Source organism: Thalassophryne amazonica, chromosome 21 (genome assembly GCF_902500255.1).
Source record: "Thalassophryne amazonica chromosome 21, fThaAma1.1, whole genome shotgun sequence".
Lineage (NCBI taxonomy): Eukaryota > Metazoa > Chordata > Actinopteri > Batrachoidiformes > Batrachoididae > Thalassophryne > Thalassophryne amazonica.
Window position 1 is genome coordinate 16,887,364 of NC_047123.1, and position 18,357 is coordinate 16,905,720.

Below are 18,357 nucleotides of genomic sequence, written 5' to 3' on the forward strand. Positions count from 1 at the left end.
CAGGTAACCACCGGGAGGTGATCGAGTTCTTTGTGACTCAGGCCACCTCCCGTGTGGTTTTGGGTTTTCCCTGGATGCTAAAGCACAATCCCCGGATCGATTGGCCGTCCGGGGTAGTGGTTCAGTGGAGCGAAACCTGCTATCGGGAGTGTCTAGGTTCCTCGGTTCCTCCCGGCTCCCAAGCTAAGGAGGAGGTCCGAGTCCCGCCCAATCTGAAGGCGGTGCCGGCGGAGTACCATGACCTCGCTGACGTGTTCAGCAAGGATCTGGCTCTCACGCTTCCTCCCCACCGCCCGTATGATTGTGCCATTGATTTGGTTCCAGGCAGTGAGTTCCCGTCCAGTAGGCTGTACAACCTCTCACGGCCGGAGCGTGAATCAATGGAGACCTACATCCGGGACTCATTAGCTGCCGGGTTGATCCGGAATTCCACCTCTCCGATGGGTGCAGGTTTCTTTTTTGTGGGTAAAAAAGATGGCGGGCTTCGTCCATGCATTGATTACAGGGGGTTGAACGAAATCACGGTTTGCAACCGATACCCGTTGCCCTTGTTGGATTCAGTGTTCACCCCCTTGCATGGAGCCAAAATCTTCACCAAGCTGGATCTTAGGAATGCGTATCATTTGGTTCGGATCCGGAAGGGAGACGAATGGAAGACGGCATTTAACACCCCCTTAGGTCATTTTGAGTACCTGGTCATGCCGTTCGGTCTCACTAATGCTCCCGCGACTTTCCAAGCGTTGGTAAACGATGTCTTGCGGGACTTCCTGCACCGGTTCGTCTTCGTGTATCTAGACGATATACTCATCTTTTCCCTGGATCCTGAGACTCATGTCCGGCATGTCCGTCAGGTCCTGCAGCGGTTGTTGGAGAACCGCCTGTTTGTGAAGGGCGAGAAGTGTGAATTCCACCGCACTTCTTTGTCCTTCCTGGGGTTTATCATCTCCTCTAACTCCGTCGCCCCTGATCCGGCCAAGGTTGCGGCGGTGAGAGATTGGCCCCAACCCACAAGCCGTAGGAAGCTGCAACAGTTCCTCGGCTTTGCTAATTTCTACAGGAGGTTCATTAAGGGCTACAGTCAGGTAGTTAGCCCCCTGACAGCCCTGACCTCTCCAAAAGTCCCCTTCACCTGGTCGGATCGGTGCGAAGCCGCGTTCAAGGAGTTGAAACGGCGCTTTTCGTCTGCACCAGTTCTGGTGCAGCCCGATCCTAGCCGCCAGTTAGTGGTTGAAGTGGATGCCTCGGACTCAGGGATAGGAGCGGTGCTCTCCCAGAGCGGGAAGACCGATAAGGTCCTCCACCCGTGTGCCTATTTTTCCTGCAGGTTGACCCCCGCTGAACGGAACTATGACGTCCGCAATCGGGAACTCCTTGCTGTGAAAGAGGCCCTCGAAGAGTGGAGACATCTGTTGGAGGGAACAGCCGTGCCATTCACGGTTTTCACTGACCATCGGAACCTGGAGTACATCAGGACCGCCAAGCGGCTGAACCCCAGGCAAGCCCGCTGGTCACTGTTCTTTGGCCGTTTTGACTTCCGGATTACCTACCGTCCCGGGACCAAGAATCAAAGATCGGATGCATTGTCCCGGGTGCATGAAGACGAAGTCAAAACGGAACCGTCGGATCCCCCGGATCCCATCATCCCGGAGTCCGCTATCGTGGCCGCCCTCACCTGGGACGTGGAGAAGACCGTCCGGGAGGCCCTGACCCGTGACCCGGACACGGACCAAAGAACAGACTATATGTCCCACCAGAGGCTAGGGCTGCAGTCCTGGACTTCTGTCACGGTTCTAAGCTCTCCTGTCACCCTGGGGTGCAAAGGACCGTGGCAGTCTTCCGGCAACGCTTCTGGTGGGCGTCCCTGGAGGCCGACGTCCGGGACTACGTCCAGGCCTGTACCACCTGCGCCAGGGGCAAGGCAGACCACCGAAAGACCTCAGGGCTGCTACAGCCACTGCCCGTGCCTCATCGCCCCTGGTCCCACATCGGCCTGGACTTCATCACGGGTCTCCCGCCGTCCCAGGAAAACACCGTCGTCTTCACGATAGTGGACCGTTTCTCCAAGGCGGCCCACTTCGTGGCCCTCCCGAAGCTCCCAACGGCCCAGGAGACAGCGGACCTCCTGGTCCACCACGTCGTCCGTCTGCATGGAATACCATCAGACATCGTCTCCGATCGCGGTCCCCAGTTCACCTCGCACGTCTGGAGGAGCTTCTGCCGGGAACTGGGGGCCACGGTCAGCCTCTCGTCTGGGTACCACCCCCAGACCAACGGGCAGGCAGAGCGGGCAAATCAGGAACTGGAGCAGACACTTCGCTGTGTGACAGCCGCGCACCCGACAGCCTGGAGTACCCACCTGGCCTGGATCGAGTACGCCCACAACAGCCAAGTGTCATCAGCCACCTTCGAACCTGCCCACATGACACCAGCGGATTTGACCCCAAATTGTTAATTGTTGTATTCGTTGTGCTCGTTTCACAACAGTAAAACTTGTTATTCACCTTTCTCCATTGTCCATTCATTACGCCCCCTGTTGTGGGTCCATGTACCTACACTTTCACAACAGCCCCTACAGGAAAAAGATTCCGGATACTGTAAGTTACAGTATATGTAGAATCACAGAAACTCATCAACACATCTGATTAATTTGAGTTAATCTTGCTATTCTGAATAATCTCAGAAGACCTGACGTGGACATGTAACGGGCTCAACAGTGACTACTTCAGGGATTCTTTATTGTCATACCATATATAGTTCCACATGACATGATACGAGGTTATGTTTCAAAATGTCTCAGGCATTAAATAAACTAAAACTAGACCAGGGGATATAAATGAATGAGTAAGAATAAAAAAAAAGTAACACAGTTGGAATGAGCAGAATTATTGTGCAAAAAATACAGTTGAGCAAATATATAGGTGTGCAGAAGGCCAAGGTGTTGTGCAACCAAGGTATTAACGTGTTTACTCGTCTGAGGTAGTATAGTTCCAGAGACTTTGCAGGAAAATCTGTCTCAGTAGCTGCTGGTGCCCATCTATTGTTACACCATGATCTCAGCCAGCTATACAATACAGGTCCATCAAAGCACAAGATTATTGAACAATTTTCATCCCAAAGCCAGAATCACTTTCAATTTTATGCTGAAGTCACACAGCCTATAAACAGTACTACAATACAATTGCAGTTGTAATTGGATATTTATCAGTTCAGCAACATCTACGTATAATAAGCTATTTATTTGTCACACATTTTATACAATACAATTGCTTATATTTTTAGCACATGTTGGCAATTATGTGTGTTTTAAACAGTGTGTTGAATGTTTATTTTAGTGTGTGAATGATTCATCTATATTACTATAATAGCCAAGTGACCTCTGTGTGCATGCGTGTGTATGGCTTTCATCACGGAGAGCTGACATTTTCTGTTTGGTATGCTTATGTATTTTGGATCAAGGATGAACACTGTGAAAACAGAAAGCTGATAGGACTAATATTTTTGGAGAAAGTAGCGATATTCTCTAACAAAAGTGAACAATGGATGTTGTGCTGAAATGCACCATGTAAGTTTGGAGGTTTGGGGTTTTAAATGTTATTGTGGTTCATGTGTTAAGGTTAAGGGTCTGGAACAGGACTGGTATTTGGCAATGGACTTAAATGCAAGGGCACAAGAAACAGGACAGAATATGAACAAAAGTAGATTTATAAACACTAAACAAAGCTGAGGCGAGAGTCAGCCCGCTCGTAGCGGTGGAAATCCAGGTGCTGCGGGATTCCGAGCCAGTCGTGAAGGATAACGTCAACTAAGGGTTCAGTGACCAAGGCCAGGTGGAACGCTTGCCTCCGAAACCAGGAACTAGGGAGAAGACACACAGGGTGAGTAAAATGCATTCGTAACGCTGAAGCCTCAGAACAGTCAGAACATAAAACAGTCTTAACACAGAATGCTTCTGAGGTCAGAAAATAAAGTTCTCTTCTTAAAAAATAAAGTTCACTGTTCAGGAATTGTTCATTGTTCATTTGTATTCAGTGGTCAGAGGTCAAGTGCTGCACGATGTGACGTAGTTCTAATTAAACGCGACTTGATAAAGCTGGGTTCTCAATTGTTTGATATCAGAGTTCATGCAGTTCTTAGGCAGAGTTCTTGGAATACTTCTTTATTATAGCACAGTCATAAACAGGAACAAGTGAGAACAGGATCCCACTAAGACGAGGAGGAACTTAACTGGCGTGTAGTCGAGATGTGCTCTGCGCTGAGAGCCGAAGGTTATTATTTGTCTGTCACATTATTTCTCTGATCATAAAGATTCCAAAAGTTATAGCTTGGACTATCTATGACTGAATGTTATGGAGTTATTGGGTAAAAACCTTAAGAATGGTGACAAAGGTCAATTTCAGTTTGTACAGGGGTCAAAAGTTAAAGTTGCTCCAATTTTAGTAAACAAATGGTGCAAATTGTTGATTGAGCTACTTGGATTAATAAATGGAATAGTTTTGACTGTGTTGAATGCTTGGTCTCTAAAGTAAAGGTCAAATAATGTTGACATCCATTGAATTCTAGGACATGTGACATATGTTACCCTGTAATGTGATAACTAAGCATGATACATGGTGCAAACGATTCCTTTTTGAAACCCTATCAACTCAACCAGTAATTTGCATCACTTGTGAACAAAATTGGAGCAACTCTAACTTTTGACCCCTATACAAACTGAAACTGAACTTTGTCACCATTATTGTTGTTTTTACCACATAACTCTATAGAATTCAGTCATAGATAGTCCAAACTATACCTTTTTGGAACCTTTACAATCAGACAAATAATGTGATATAATTTTCAATATGACAGGAGCATTTTTATATTTTGAACCCTATGTAATTCTTCAGTTGACCCCTACGTGGCCACCTTTTGAATATTCAAGTGGCCCGTCGTTTTTTTCAAAAGAGTAATGTCTAAGGTGTACGAGGTCTATTAGAAAAGAAACCAACAGTTTTATTTTTTAAAAAACTATATGGATTTGAATCACGTGTGATTACATCAGCCAAGCTTGAACCCTTGTGCGCATGCGTGAGTTTTTTCACGCCTGTCGGTGACGTCATTCGCCTGTGAGCACGACTTGTGGAAGGAGTGGTCCAGCCCCCTCGTCGGATTTTCATTGTCTGAGAAGTTGCTGAGAGACTGGCGCTGTGCTTGATCAAATTTTTTTCAAAAACTGTGAGGCACATCCGAGTGGACATCATTCGAGAAATTCAGCTGGTTTTCTGTGAAAATTTTAACGGCTGATGAGAGATTTTGGATTGTTTCTATTGCTGTAAGGACTTCCCACGGAGCGGGACGTCGCGCAGTGCTCCGAGGCGACGTCGTCATCCTGTTTCAAGCTGAAAACCTCCAAATTTAAGCCTCTGTTGACCCAGGACATCGTGAGAGAACAGAGAACTTTCAGAAGAGGTCGGAATCAGCAATTTATCCAGACATTCCACTGTTAAAGGAGATTTTTTTTAATGAAAGACGTGCGGATGGATTGGCGTGTCAGCTCGCAGCCAGCGCGGTGCGCCCGCCACAGGAAAAACACCTCCGTGTTGATAACCATTTGTAAAATCCAGGCGGCTTTTGGTGGCTTTCAGTTGAGTGAGTATCTGAGAAATTGTTTAACAGCAGAACATGTTCCAACTTGTCCTTAAGGCTTCCAATGGAGGTGTTTTTCCTGCGGCGGGCGCACCGCGCTGGCTGCAAGCCGACGCGCCAATCCGTCTGCACGTCTTTCATTAAAAAAATCTCCTTTAACAGTGGAATGTCCGGATAAACTGCTGATTCCGACCTCTTCTGAAAGTTCTCTGTTCTCTCACGACGTCCTGGGTCAACAGAGGCTTAAATTTGGAGGTTTTCAGCTTGAAACAGGATGACGACGTCACCTCGGAGTGCTGCGCGACGTCCCGCTCCGTGGGAACTCCTTACAGCGATAGAAACAATCCAAAATCTCTCATCAGCCGTTAAAATTTTCACAGAAAACCAGCTGAATTTCTCAAATGGTGTCCACTCGGATGTGCCTCACAGTTTTTGAAAAAATTTTGATCAAGCACAGCGCCAGTCTCTCAGCAACTTCTCAGACAAAGGAATTCCGATGAGGGGGCTGGACCACTCCTTCCACAAGGCGTGCTCACAGGCGAATGATGTCACCGACAGGCGTGAAAAAACTCTTGCATGCCCACAAGGGTTCAAGCTTGGCTGATGTAATCACACGTGATTCAAATCCATATAGTTTTAAAAAAAAATAATAAGGTCGGATACTTTTCTAACAGACCTCGTACTTTTGCCAAATTTGGTGCTTGTAGCCTATCACCATTTGAAGGATTCCTCTGTAAATATTCTGTTATCTGCTGCACTAAGAGAGGATGTTAGAATGAGGGACAAAGCCTTTAAAAGATTAAAAATGTCACTCCTTGAAGATGCTCATTCTCTATAAAAAGGCACAAGCTCTGGTTACAAAAACTATTAAAGTGGCAAAAAAGGTTTGTTGGAGGCAGTACTGTAATAATATTGGAAGGAACGTAAACTTGTCAGAGATATGGGAAGTGGTAAAGAAAATGAATGGTGTCCGAAGAAGTGGAGCAATTCCTGTTCTAAAAAATAATAGTAGGGTGGCTACTAGTAATAGAGAAAAGGCTGAGGTTCTTGCTACCACACTTGTTAAAGTGCATAGTTCAGCTAACTTGTCAGATTCAGCAAGGAAATACAGAGACTACACATTAGCATTGCAGCCTGAAGCAAGTTTTAGGAAAAGTATATCAAATAAATATCTCGACTTACCTTTTTCAATGTTTGAGCTTAAGCGAGCCCTTAATAGTATGAGACAATCAACCCTGGGTAAAGATGAGATATGTTATGCCATGCTTGCCCATATGAGTGATGCGTCATTAGCGATAATCTTGAAACTTTTTAATATTGTTTGGGAAACAGGTAGAATTCCAACTCCATGGAAACAAGGTATTATAGTGCTGATTCTCAGACCAGGAAAGGAAGTGTCAGATACTTCTAATTATCGGCCTATTGCTCTTACCTCTCAGCTGGGCAAAACAATGGAGCATATGATAACAAACAGACTTATTTATTATTTGGAGAGTCATAATTTCTTCAGTCCCTTTCAAAGTGGTTTTCGTAGAGGAAGGAGCACACTGGATGCTGTCCTGTGTTTGGAATCGGAGATTAAAAAGACTCATGTTAATAGGGAGCATGTTGTGGCCGTCTTCTTTGATGTAGAAAAGGCGTATGATATGTTGTGGAAGCAAGGGCTGCTCATTAATCTGGATAAACTTGGAATAAAAGGCAAATTATATAACTGGGTTCTAGATTTTTTTTATCAGGGAGAACCATAGAGATCCGAGTTAGATCTGACCTATCAAATCCTTACGCTGTAGAAAATGGGAGGCCGCAGGGAAGTGTGTGTAGCCAGGTGTTGTTTAACATGATGATTAATGATATATTTGATGAGGTGGAGGGGAATGTAGGGAGGTCCCTCTATGCTGACGATGGAGCTCTATGGGTTAGGGGTCATAATTTGAAGTTTTTACAAACAAAAATGCAAAGAGCCATTAATAAAGTGGGGGAGTGGTGTAATAAATGGGCCTTTAGACTGTCAGTCTCAAAAAACACAGGTTATATGTTTTTAGAAGTGGCATAAAAAAGTTATGTTAAAGATGTATGGTCAGGTACTTGAACAAGTAGATAGATTTAAATTCCTTGGCACCATCTTTGATGAGAAACTGACCTGGAAACATCAAATTGAGTATGTACATGCCAAGTGCAAAAAGATCAGTAAGTTGCTTCGGTGCTTGGCAGGGTAGGACTGGGGGGTTGCTAGAGGAACATTGTTAAATATTTACCAGTCCTTGATGAGAAGCACACTGGATTTTGGATCTTGTGCGTTTATATCTATAGAATCCCATCTAGTGAAACTTGATAGACAACAAACACAAGCTTAAAGAACATGTAGTGGAGCATTGAAATCTAGTCCGGTGGCTGCACTCCAAGTTGAGGTGGGGGAGATGCCTCTCAGGCTGAGAAGACTGCAACTGATGATGAACTGTTGGATCAATCTCCAGGACATGCTCAGAGTCATCCAACTAAAGCTGTCTTGATGGAGTGCTGGGAGCATCAAGAAACTGATTTGTGGAGCTATGGCTGTGTTGGGAATCCTAAAGCTGAAGCTATGAATATACACCATCTCCAGTTCTGCCCTACAGTGCCACATTCGCCTGTTCCCCCCGGATTTTTGATTTCCCAAGAGTCGATACAGGTATACACCAGCTGCTCAACCAAAAGAAAAATACCCCAGAGTGGTTTCATGTACAGAAGTATTTTGAACAGTACAAAGACTTTCTCTTCATTTTCACTGATAGCTCTAAAGACCCAATTAGTGGCCACACTGGTTCTGTCATTTTGTAAAGAAGAACATCAGATCATCTTTCTGTGTATTCTACTGAGCTGTGTGCTATCTTAATGCCCTTAACTGGGCTGAAGAAAATATGTTGCAGAAATTATTGGTCGCCTTTGACAGTCAAGCAGCTCTCCTGAGTATTGAATCTGGGAAGTCTTGCAGAACTGATTTGATATACAACATTTATTACTTGATATGGAGGCTGCGTGAGAAGGGAGTTTCTTTGTGCTTCCTCTGGGTCCCGGCTCATATAGGAATTGACGGAAATGAGGATGTTGACATCCTGGTCAAACAATCTTTAAGAATGGACAGAATTGATTGGGACATTCCCTTGAGTAAGTTATTAAAGGAAAGGTTATGGAGTTATGGCAGGAATTTTGGTACATGTATAATACAGGAAGGCACTTACATCAAATCCATAAAGATGTTTTAGGTAGAATGGATGTGGTTGGAAGCAGGAAAGAGGAAGTAGTCTCGGCCCATCTCAGGATCGGCCACACAGGTCTTAATAACACTCTACAAAGGATCCATAAATACCCAACAGGAGTCTTTCTCAGCTGTGACCAACTGGAAACTGTTCATCATGCTGAGGCGTATATTGAGCAATGGAGGAGACTGTCCACAATACTGTGAAGAGAGAATAAGAACATGTCCCTTGGAAATCAATCAATCAATCAATTTTATTTATATAGCGCCAAATCACAACAAACAGTTGCCCCAAGGCGCTTTATATTGTAAGGCAAGGCCATACAATAATTACGTAAAAACCCCAACGGTCAAAACGACCCCCTGTGTGCAAGCACTTGGCGACAGTGGGAAGGAAAAACTCCCTTTTAACAGGAAGAAACCTCCAGCAGAACCAGGCTCAGGGAGGGGCAGTCTTCTGCTGGCACTGGTTGGGGCTGAGGGAGAGAACCAGGAAAAAGACATGCTGTGGAGGGGAGCAGAGATCAATCACTAATGATTAAATGCAGAGTGGTGCATACAGAGCAAAAAGAAATCAATCAATCAATCAATCAATTTTTTTATATAGCGCCAAATCACAACAAACAGTTGCCCCAAGGCGCTTTATATTGTAAGGCAAGGCCATACAATAATTATGTAAAACCCCAACGGTCAAAACGACCCCCTGTGAGCAAGCACTTGGCTACAGTGGGAAGGAAAAACTCCCTTTTAACAGGAAGAAACCTCCAGCAGAACCAGGCTCAGGGAGGGGCAGTCTTCTGCTGGGACTGGTTGGGGCTGAGGGAGAGAACCAAGAAAAAGACATGCTGTGGAGGGGAGCAGAGATCAATCACTAATGATTAAATGCAGAGTGGTGCATACAGAGCAAAAAGAGAAAGAAACAGTGCATCATGGGAACCCCCCAGCAGTCTACGTCTATAGCAGCATAACTAAGGGATGGTTCAGGGTCACCTGATCCAGCCCTAACTATAAGCTTTAGCAAAAAGGAAAGTTTTAAGCCTAATCTTAAAAGTAGAGAGGGTGTCTGTCTCCCTGATCTGAATTGGGAGCTGGTTCCACAGGAGAGGAGCCTGAAAGCTGAAGGCTCTGCCTCCCATTCTACTCTTACAAACCCTAGGAACTACAAGTAAGCCTGCAGTCTGAGAGCGAAGCGCTCTATTGGGGTGATATGGTACTACGAGGTCCCTAAGATAAGACGGGACCTGATTATTCAAAACCTTATAAGTAAGAAGAAGAATTTTAAATTCTATTCTAGAATTAACAGGAAGCCAATGAAGAGAGGCCAATATGGGTGAGATATGCTCTCTCCTTCTAGTCCCCGTCAGTACTCTAGCTGCAGCATTTTGAATTAACTGAAGGCTTTTTAGGGAACTTTTAGGACAACCTGATAATAATGAATTACAATAGTCCAGCCTAGAGGAAATAAATGCATGAATTAGTTTTTCAGCATCACTCTGAGACAAGACCTTTCTGATTTTAGAGATATTGCGTAAATGCAAAAAAGCAGTCCTACATATTTGTTTAATATGCGCTTTGAATGACATATCCTGATCAAAAATGACTCCAAGATTTCTCACAGTATTACTAGAGGTCAGGGTAATGCCATCCAGAGTAAGGATCTGGTTAGACACCATGTTTCTAAGATTTGTGGGGCCAAGTACAATAACTTCAGTTTTATCTGAGTTTAAAAGCAGGAAATTAGAGGTCATCCATGTCTTTATGTCTGTAAGACAATCCTGCAGTTTAGCTAATTGGTGTGTGTCCTCTGGCTTCATGGATAGATAAAGCTGGGTATCATCTGCGTAACAATGAAAATTTAAGCAATACCGTCTAATAATACTGCCTAAGGGAAGCATGTATAAAGTAAATAAAATTGGTCCTAGCACAGAACCTTGTGGAACTCCATAATTAACTTTAGTCTGTGAAGAAGATTCCCCATTTACATGAACAAATTGTAATCTATTAGACAAATATGATTCAAACCACCGCAGCGCAGTGCCTTTAATACCTATGGCATGCTCTAATCTCTGTAATAAAATTTTATGGTCAACAGTATCAAAAGCAGCACTGAGGTCTAACAGAACAAGCACAGAGATGAGTCCACTGTCCGAGGCCATAAGAAGATCATTTGTAACCTTCACTAATGCTGTTTCTGTACTATGATGAATTCTAAAACCTGACTGAAACTCTTCAAATAGACCATTCCTCTGCAGATGATCAGTTAGCTGTTTTACAACTACCCTTTCAAGAATTTTTGAGAGAAAAGGAAGGTTGGAGATTGGCCTATAATTAGCTAAGATAGCTGGGTCAAGTGATGGCTTTTTAAGTAATGGTTTAATTACTGCCACCTTAAAAGCCTGTGGTACATAGCCAACTAACAAAGATAGATTGATCATATTTAAGATCGAAGCATTAAATAATGGTAGGGCTTCCTTGAGCAGCCTGGTAGGAATGGGGTCTAATAAACATGTTGATGGTTTGGATGAAGTAACTAATGAGAATAACTCAGACAGAACAATCGGAGAGAAAGAGTCTAACCAAATACCGGCATCACTGAAAGCAGCCAAAGATAACGATACGTCTTTGGGATGGTTATGAGTAATTTTTTCTCTAATAGTTAAAATTTTGTTAGCAAAGAAAGTCATGAAGTCATTACTAGTTAAAGTTAATGGAATACTCAGCTCAATAGAGCTCTGACTCTTTGTCAGCCTGGCTACAGTGCTGAAAAGAAACCTGGGGTTGTTCTTATTTTCTTCAATTAGTGATGAGTAGAAAGATGTCCTAGCTTTACGGAGGGCTTTTTTATAGAGCAACAGACTCTTTTTCCAGGCTAAGTGAAGATCTTCTAAATTAGTGAGACGCCATTTCCTCTCCAACTTACGGGTTATCTGCTTTAAGCTACGAGTTTGTGAGTTATACCACGGAGTCAGACACTTCTGATTTAAAGCTCTCTTTTTCAGAGGAGCTACAGCATCCAAAGTTGTCTTCAATGAGGATGTAAAACTATTGACGAGATACTCTATCTCCCTTACAGAGTTTAGGTAGCTACTCTGCACTGTGTTGGTATATGGCATTAGAGAACATAAAGAAGGAATCATATCCTTAAACCTAGTTACAGCGCTTTCTGAAAGACTTCTAGTGTAATGAAACTTATTCCCCACTGCTGGGTAGTCCATCAGAGTAAATGTAAATGTTATTAAGAAATGATCAGACAGAAGGGAGTTTTCAGGGAATACTGTTAAGTCTTCTATTTCCATACCATAAGTCAGAACAAGATCTAAGATATGATTAAAGTGGTGGGTGGACTCATTTACTTTTTGAGCAAAGCCAATAGAGTCTAATAATAGATTAAATGCAGTGTTGAGGCTGTCATTCTCAGCATCTGTGTGGATGTTAAAATCGCCCACTATAATTATCTTATCTGAGCTAAGCACTAAGTCAGACAAAAGGTCTGAAAATTCACAGAGAAACTCACAGTAACGACCAGGTGGACGATAGATAATAACAAATAAAACTGGTTTTTGGGACTTCCAATTTGGATGGACAAGACTAAGAGACAAGCTTTCAAATGAATTAAAGCTCTGTCTGGGTTTTGGATTAATTAATAAGATGGAATGGAAGATTGCTGCTAATCCTCCACCCCGGCCCGTGCTACGAGCATTCTGACAGTTAGTGTGACTCGGGGGTGTTGACTCATTTAAACTAACATATTCATCCTGCTGTAACCAGGTTTCTGTTAGGCAGAATAAATCAATATGTTGATCAATTATTATATCATTTACCAACAGGGACTTAGAAGAGAGAGACCTAATGTTTAATAGACCACATTTAACTGTTTTAGTCTGTGGTGCAGTTGAAGGTGCTATATTATTTTTTCTTTTTGAATTTTTATGCTTAAATAGATTTTTGCTGGTTATTGGTAGTCTGGGAGCAGGCACCGTCTCTACGGGGATGGGGTAATGAGGGGATGGCAGGGGGAGAGAAGCTGCAGAGAGGTGTGTAAGACTACAACTCTGCTTCCTGGTCCCAACCCTGGATAGTCACGGTTTGGAGGATTTAAGAAAATTGGCCAGATTTCTAGAAATGAGAGCTGCTCCATCCAAAGTGGGATGGATGCCGTCTCTCCTAACAAGACCAGGTTTTCCCCAGAAGCTTTGCCAATTATCTATGAAGCCCACCTCATTTTTTGGACACCACTCAGACAGCCAGCAATTCAAGGAGAACATGCGGCTAAACATGTCACTCCCGGTCCGATTGGGGAGGGGCCCAGAGAAAACTACAGAGTCCGACATTGTTTTTGCAAAGTTACACACCGATTTAATGTTAATTTTAGTGACCTCCGATTGGCGTAACCGGGTGTCATTACTGCCGACGTGAATTACAATCTTACCAAATTTACGCTTAGCCTTAGCCAGCAGTTTCAAATTTCCTTCAATGTCGCCTGCTCTGGCCCCCGGAAGACAATTGACTATGGTTGCTGGTGTCGCTAACTTCACATTTCTCAAAACAGAGTCGCCAATAACCAGAGTTTGATCCTCGGCGGGTGTGTCGTCGAGTGGGGAAAAACGGTTAGAGATGTGAACGGGTTGGCGGTGTACACGGGGCTTCTGTTTAGGGCTACGCTTCCTCCTCACAGTCACCCAGTCGGCCTGCTTTCCCGGCTGCTCGGGATCTGCCAGGGGGGAACTAACGGCGGCTAAGCTACCTTGGTCCGCACCGACTACAGGGGCCTTGCTAGCTGTAGAATTTTCCACGGTGCGGAGCCGAGTCTCCAATTCGCCCAGCCTGGCCTCCAAAGCTACGAATAAGCTACACTTATTACAAGTACCATTACTGCTAAAGGAGGCCGAGGAATAACTAAACATTTCACACCCAGAGCAGAAAAGTGCGGGAGAGACAGGAGAAGCCGCCATGCTAAATCGGCTAAGAGCTAGTAGCTACGCTAAGCTAGCGGATTCCTAAAAACACGCAAAGTGAATAATGTGTAAATAATTTAGAGGTGATTCAGCAGAAGGAGTGCTTTAGTTAAGGCACGTAAAGATTACACTGGGAAACAAATCGTAATCTAGATAACTAGATCAATCTAACTGCGCAGATTAAACAGCTAACAGATACAGAAAAACACCGCTGTGCTCCGGAACAGGAAGTGATACAATACCGCAGTGAGAGCCAACCACCAGTAGAGGCCAATAGAAATCTTATGCAAAACTCATCACAGATCATGCAAAAACAATTATTTAAATATCTAAAGGACACTGGATTACTTCATCGCATCTCAACAAATACTTATGGCTGCCAGGAGCTCAGGTTTTGTAAATCTCAGCGATCACTCACCAGTTCGGTAGGTGGCGGTAGATACACCTTAAGCTGGTGCCGTCTGCCGTTGAATTCGAAAGAAGAAGACGAAGTCATCCAGATGCGCTGTTAGCTTTGGAGGCTCAGAGTTATTTTTGCCTACTTTAAGAGTAGAATTCCTTCGTGGAGAGGGTGAGTTTCCAATTTGCAGAGGGTTTTCTGTTTTATCGGGGATGGATTTTACGTGGCGTCGATAGTGATTCCTGCTGAGTTGAGATGTTTTATGTTGTTTGCATTATTGGGTTATTGGCTAAGGGCTAGCTAACTAGCCGCTATGTGGTCTGCTTAGCCGATGTCTGCTTATTATGTTAAGTTCAGCCAAAAGCTGAAGCCAAAGCGCTCTTCAGTATCTCACCATGTCATTTGGGTCCTTCACGCTTTTTTTTTTTTTTGAGTAAATGCTTCGGTGGAGCATGAGTATGGCTAAAACCTTTCAACTTCGATCCCCCACCTTTTTTAAAAAAAAATTGTGTGTTTTAGCTTCCTCTGCCTTTTTAAGCATTTTTCTTTTTTTGCCTACAATATGGCCAAATTATCATATGGCAATATTGTCAAATCAATATGCTATACGATATGACTATGATTTCACTCAAAAGTGCAGCAACAGTGAAAATTAAACATTCTTAAACGAAACAGTAATAATACCACACTCATTTTGCACTCATCATAAGCTTATGATACAGTGCCCTCAAAAGTATTGGAACACTTGCTGTTTCACACATTATGTTCGGAAGATTGAAAAAGAAAATAAGATTATGAAATTAAACCTTCACTATGCCTTTTGATAGAATTACTACGATGACCGGTCCAAGATGGCGGCCGCATTTCTTGCGCCACACTCTCATGAGCACCACTAGCTTAGCTTCGACAAGCTAAAAGTGGACGCTCCCATTATGGCCGAACAACTGTCCAGTTTCTGGGTATTCCGTGTTAGTACGCGCCCGCGGCCGACGTGCTTGATGAATTCTTGCGCAAAAAGTAGTTCCCAGATAATTGAAATAGTCCTTTGAGATAATAAGTATCTCATCTAAATGAATTCTAAAATTTACCATGGAGTTTGATGCAGAAGAGTTCAGAAAGATACGATTGGAATGTTTTGAATGTTTTTGAAATGCTTTAACAGTCTTTTCAGTCTACACAAATTTCATGTAGTTTAATTGTTCTGAGTTACTGCATAATTTGGTTTACAGTTAAAAGGAAAATCATTCCAGGTCCTACTTCCACATCATATTCTGTTATTTCAACATGATCATTGACAGTTCAAATGAAAGGTTGAGTCTAGGATCATTTAAATACATATACACTTCTTTTGAGAATTTTTTTTCTTCCAGGAGATGCTGAAAATGTATCATTAGATACAAAATTAATTTGGTTTCTGGGGCTCTGTGGGGCCTAGACCCCGACACGACCCCTTGCAAATTTTCCACGGATTTCACAATTTTTTATTTCACAGCCCTGGTGAGTGAATAAGGGCAGCACGGTAGCTTGGTGGTTAGCACTGTTGCCTCACAACAAGAATGTCATAGGAGCGATTCCCACCTGTGTCCTTTTATGTGTGGAGTTTGCATGTTCTCCCCATGTTACGAGGCTTTCCTCCAGGTGATCCGGCTGCCTCCCACATCCAATGACATGCCGGTTAGGTGGATTGGAAACTTTAAATTGTTTGTAGGTGTGTGCAGGTGTGAATGTGTTTGTCCATATGTGGCCCTGCTGCAGACTGGCGGCTCGACGCATGCCCCATGACTGCTGGGATAGGCTCCAGCCCCTGTGATCCTTAATTGGAGTAGGTGGTTGAAGATGAGTGAGTGAGTCTTAGAATAAAATTGTTGTGGGAAATCAAATGGAGGGATTGTTATTTTATTTGTTGTTCTGAAATTTAATACTAATTTAATTGCTTCCTTGTAGACATGCAGCAGCTGTCAGTGTGTCAAGAAGAAATTATCCCTGAGAAACATGGGAGTGGTCTTATTGACATGGAGAATATCAAAGAGGAACAAGAGAATTTCTGGTCAAGTCCGGAGGAACAGCAATTTCACCAGCTGGAGTCTGATGTCATTAAGTTACCTTTGGCTCTTGTCTCTGTCAAGAGTGAAAATGAAGAAAAACCAGTCTTATCACAGCTTTATTTAAGCCAATCTGATGAGAACGCACAGGCAGAGCCTCCAGTGAGCAGCTCATTTGCACACAGAACGCTTACAGCACGAGCTGATCGAGAGGACAGTAGAATACCACAACCAGACAGCAACTTGGACCCATACGCGTATACCAAAGGCAAGAATTCAGACATTTCTCAAACTGAGACTGACAGTTTTGACTGGTATCAAACACTGGCATATTCAAAAAACAAGAGTGAAAAACCAGTTGGGTGCCTTGAGCATGGCAAAAGATGGAGGCAAAATGACAAAGAGAAAATGCACCCCAAAAGTCATACAGGTGAGAAGCCATTTGGCTGTTCCAATCAGGGGGAACAGCAACTTCACCAGCTGGAGTGTGGTATCAAATTACCATTGGCTCTTGTCCCTATCAAGAGTGAAAATGAAGAAAAACCAGTGTTATCTCAGCTTTATTTAAGCCAATCTGATGAGAACACACCGGCAGAGTCTCCAGCATGCAGCTCATTTGCACACAGAATGCTGACAGCACAAGCTGATGGAGAGGACAATGGAATACTTCAAACAGACAGCAACTCAGGCCCACATACTGAAGGCAAGAATTTAGACATTTCTGAAACTGAGACTGATGACAGTTTTGAATGGTATCCAACAATGACATATTCAAAACACAAGAGTGAAAAACCAGTTGAGTGCCTTGAGCATTGTCAGAGGAGGCAAAATGACAATGATGAAATGCACCCCACAAGTCATACAGGTGAGAAGCCATTTGGCTGTTCTGAGTGTGGCAAAACCTTTGGACGAAAGAGGTATCTCAAAGCGCATATGAGAATTCATACAGGAGAGAAACCATTTGGATGTTCTGAGTGTGACAAAACCTTTGGACAAAAGAATGATCTCAAAGTGCATATGAGAATTCATACAGGAGAGAAACAATTTGGCTGTTCCAAATGTGGTGTAAGATTCCGACACAAGAGTAATCTTACCACACACATGAACAGGCATAAAGGAAAGAAACCATTTGTCTGTTCAGAATGTGGTGGAAGATTTCGACAAAAGAGTAATCTTAACGTACACATGAAAAGGCATAAAGGAAAGGTAAAAAAGGAATAGCTTGCACCAGCTGTCATGCTTAGTTATCATGTTACGGTGTAACATGTTATACGTCATAGAATCCAATGGATGTCGACTTTGACCTTTACGTTGGGGACCAAGCATTCAACACAGTCAAAGCTAATCTGTTAATCCTTTTATTTCAACCAATAATTTGCATCACTTTTTACCAAAATTGTGGCAACTTTAACTCTTGATCCCTGTACAAACTGAAACTGATCTTTGTCACCATTTTTGTCGTATTTACCACATAACTCCAGAACATTCAGTCATAGATAGTCCAAACGATACCATTTTGGAATTGTTATGATCAGACAAATAATGTGGTATAGCTTTCAACATGATTGGCGCATTTTTAAATTTTGACCCCTGCGTAATTCTTTATTGACCCCTGTAGCTCATTCGAGGTCAGCTCCAGGATGGCTCCACATGTGAAAATAAATGTTAGTTAATTTGGAATATGCGTGCCAAATTCCATGCTTTTATCACAAAATGAAGTGCAGTGATTAAACCATTACTTAAGAAAGATTAGAGCATACCATAGGTATTAAAGGCACTGCGCTGCGGTGGTTTGAATCATATTTGTCTAATAGATTACAATTTGTTCATGTAAATGGGGAATCTTCTTCACAGACTAAAGTTAATTATGGAGTTCCACAAGGTTCTGTGCTAGGACCAATTTTATTCACTTTATATATGCTTCCCTTAGGCAGTGTTATTAGACGGTATTGCTTAAATTTTCATTGTTACGCAGATGATACCCAGCTTTATCTATCCATGAAGCCAGACGACACACACCAATTAGCTAAACTGCAGGATTGTCTTACAGACATAAAGACATGGATGACCTCTAATTTCCTGCTTTTAAACTCAGATAAA

At 43.1% G+C, this 18,357-nt stretch overlaps 1 protein-coding gene across 3 annotated transcripts in view; it reads left to right on the plus strand.

Moving 5' to 3' along the window:
* The window catches only part of LOC117502558 (gastrula zinc finger protein XlCGF57.1-like), a 101,353-nt gene extending 83,795 nt beyond the window's left edge, over positions 1 to 17,558 (plus strand). For 2 of the 3 annotated variants that reach the window (XM_034161594.1, XM_034161596.1), the window contains exon 2: positions 16,160 to 17,558. In XM_034161594.1, coding sequence (XP_034017485.1) covers positions 16,162 to 17,478 — 1,317 coding nt within the window. In that variant the 5' untranslated portion in view covers positions 16,160 to 16,161 and the 3' untranslated portion in view covers positions 17,479 to 17,558. The remainder of the gene's footprint in view (positions 1 to 16,159) is intronic. The other variant, XM_034161595.1, reaches the window with a different exon arrangement.
* Positions 17,559 to 18,357: the final 799 nt, after the last annotated feature.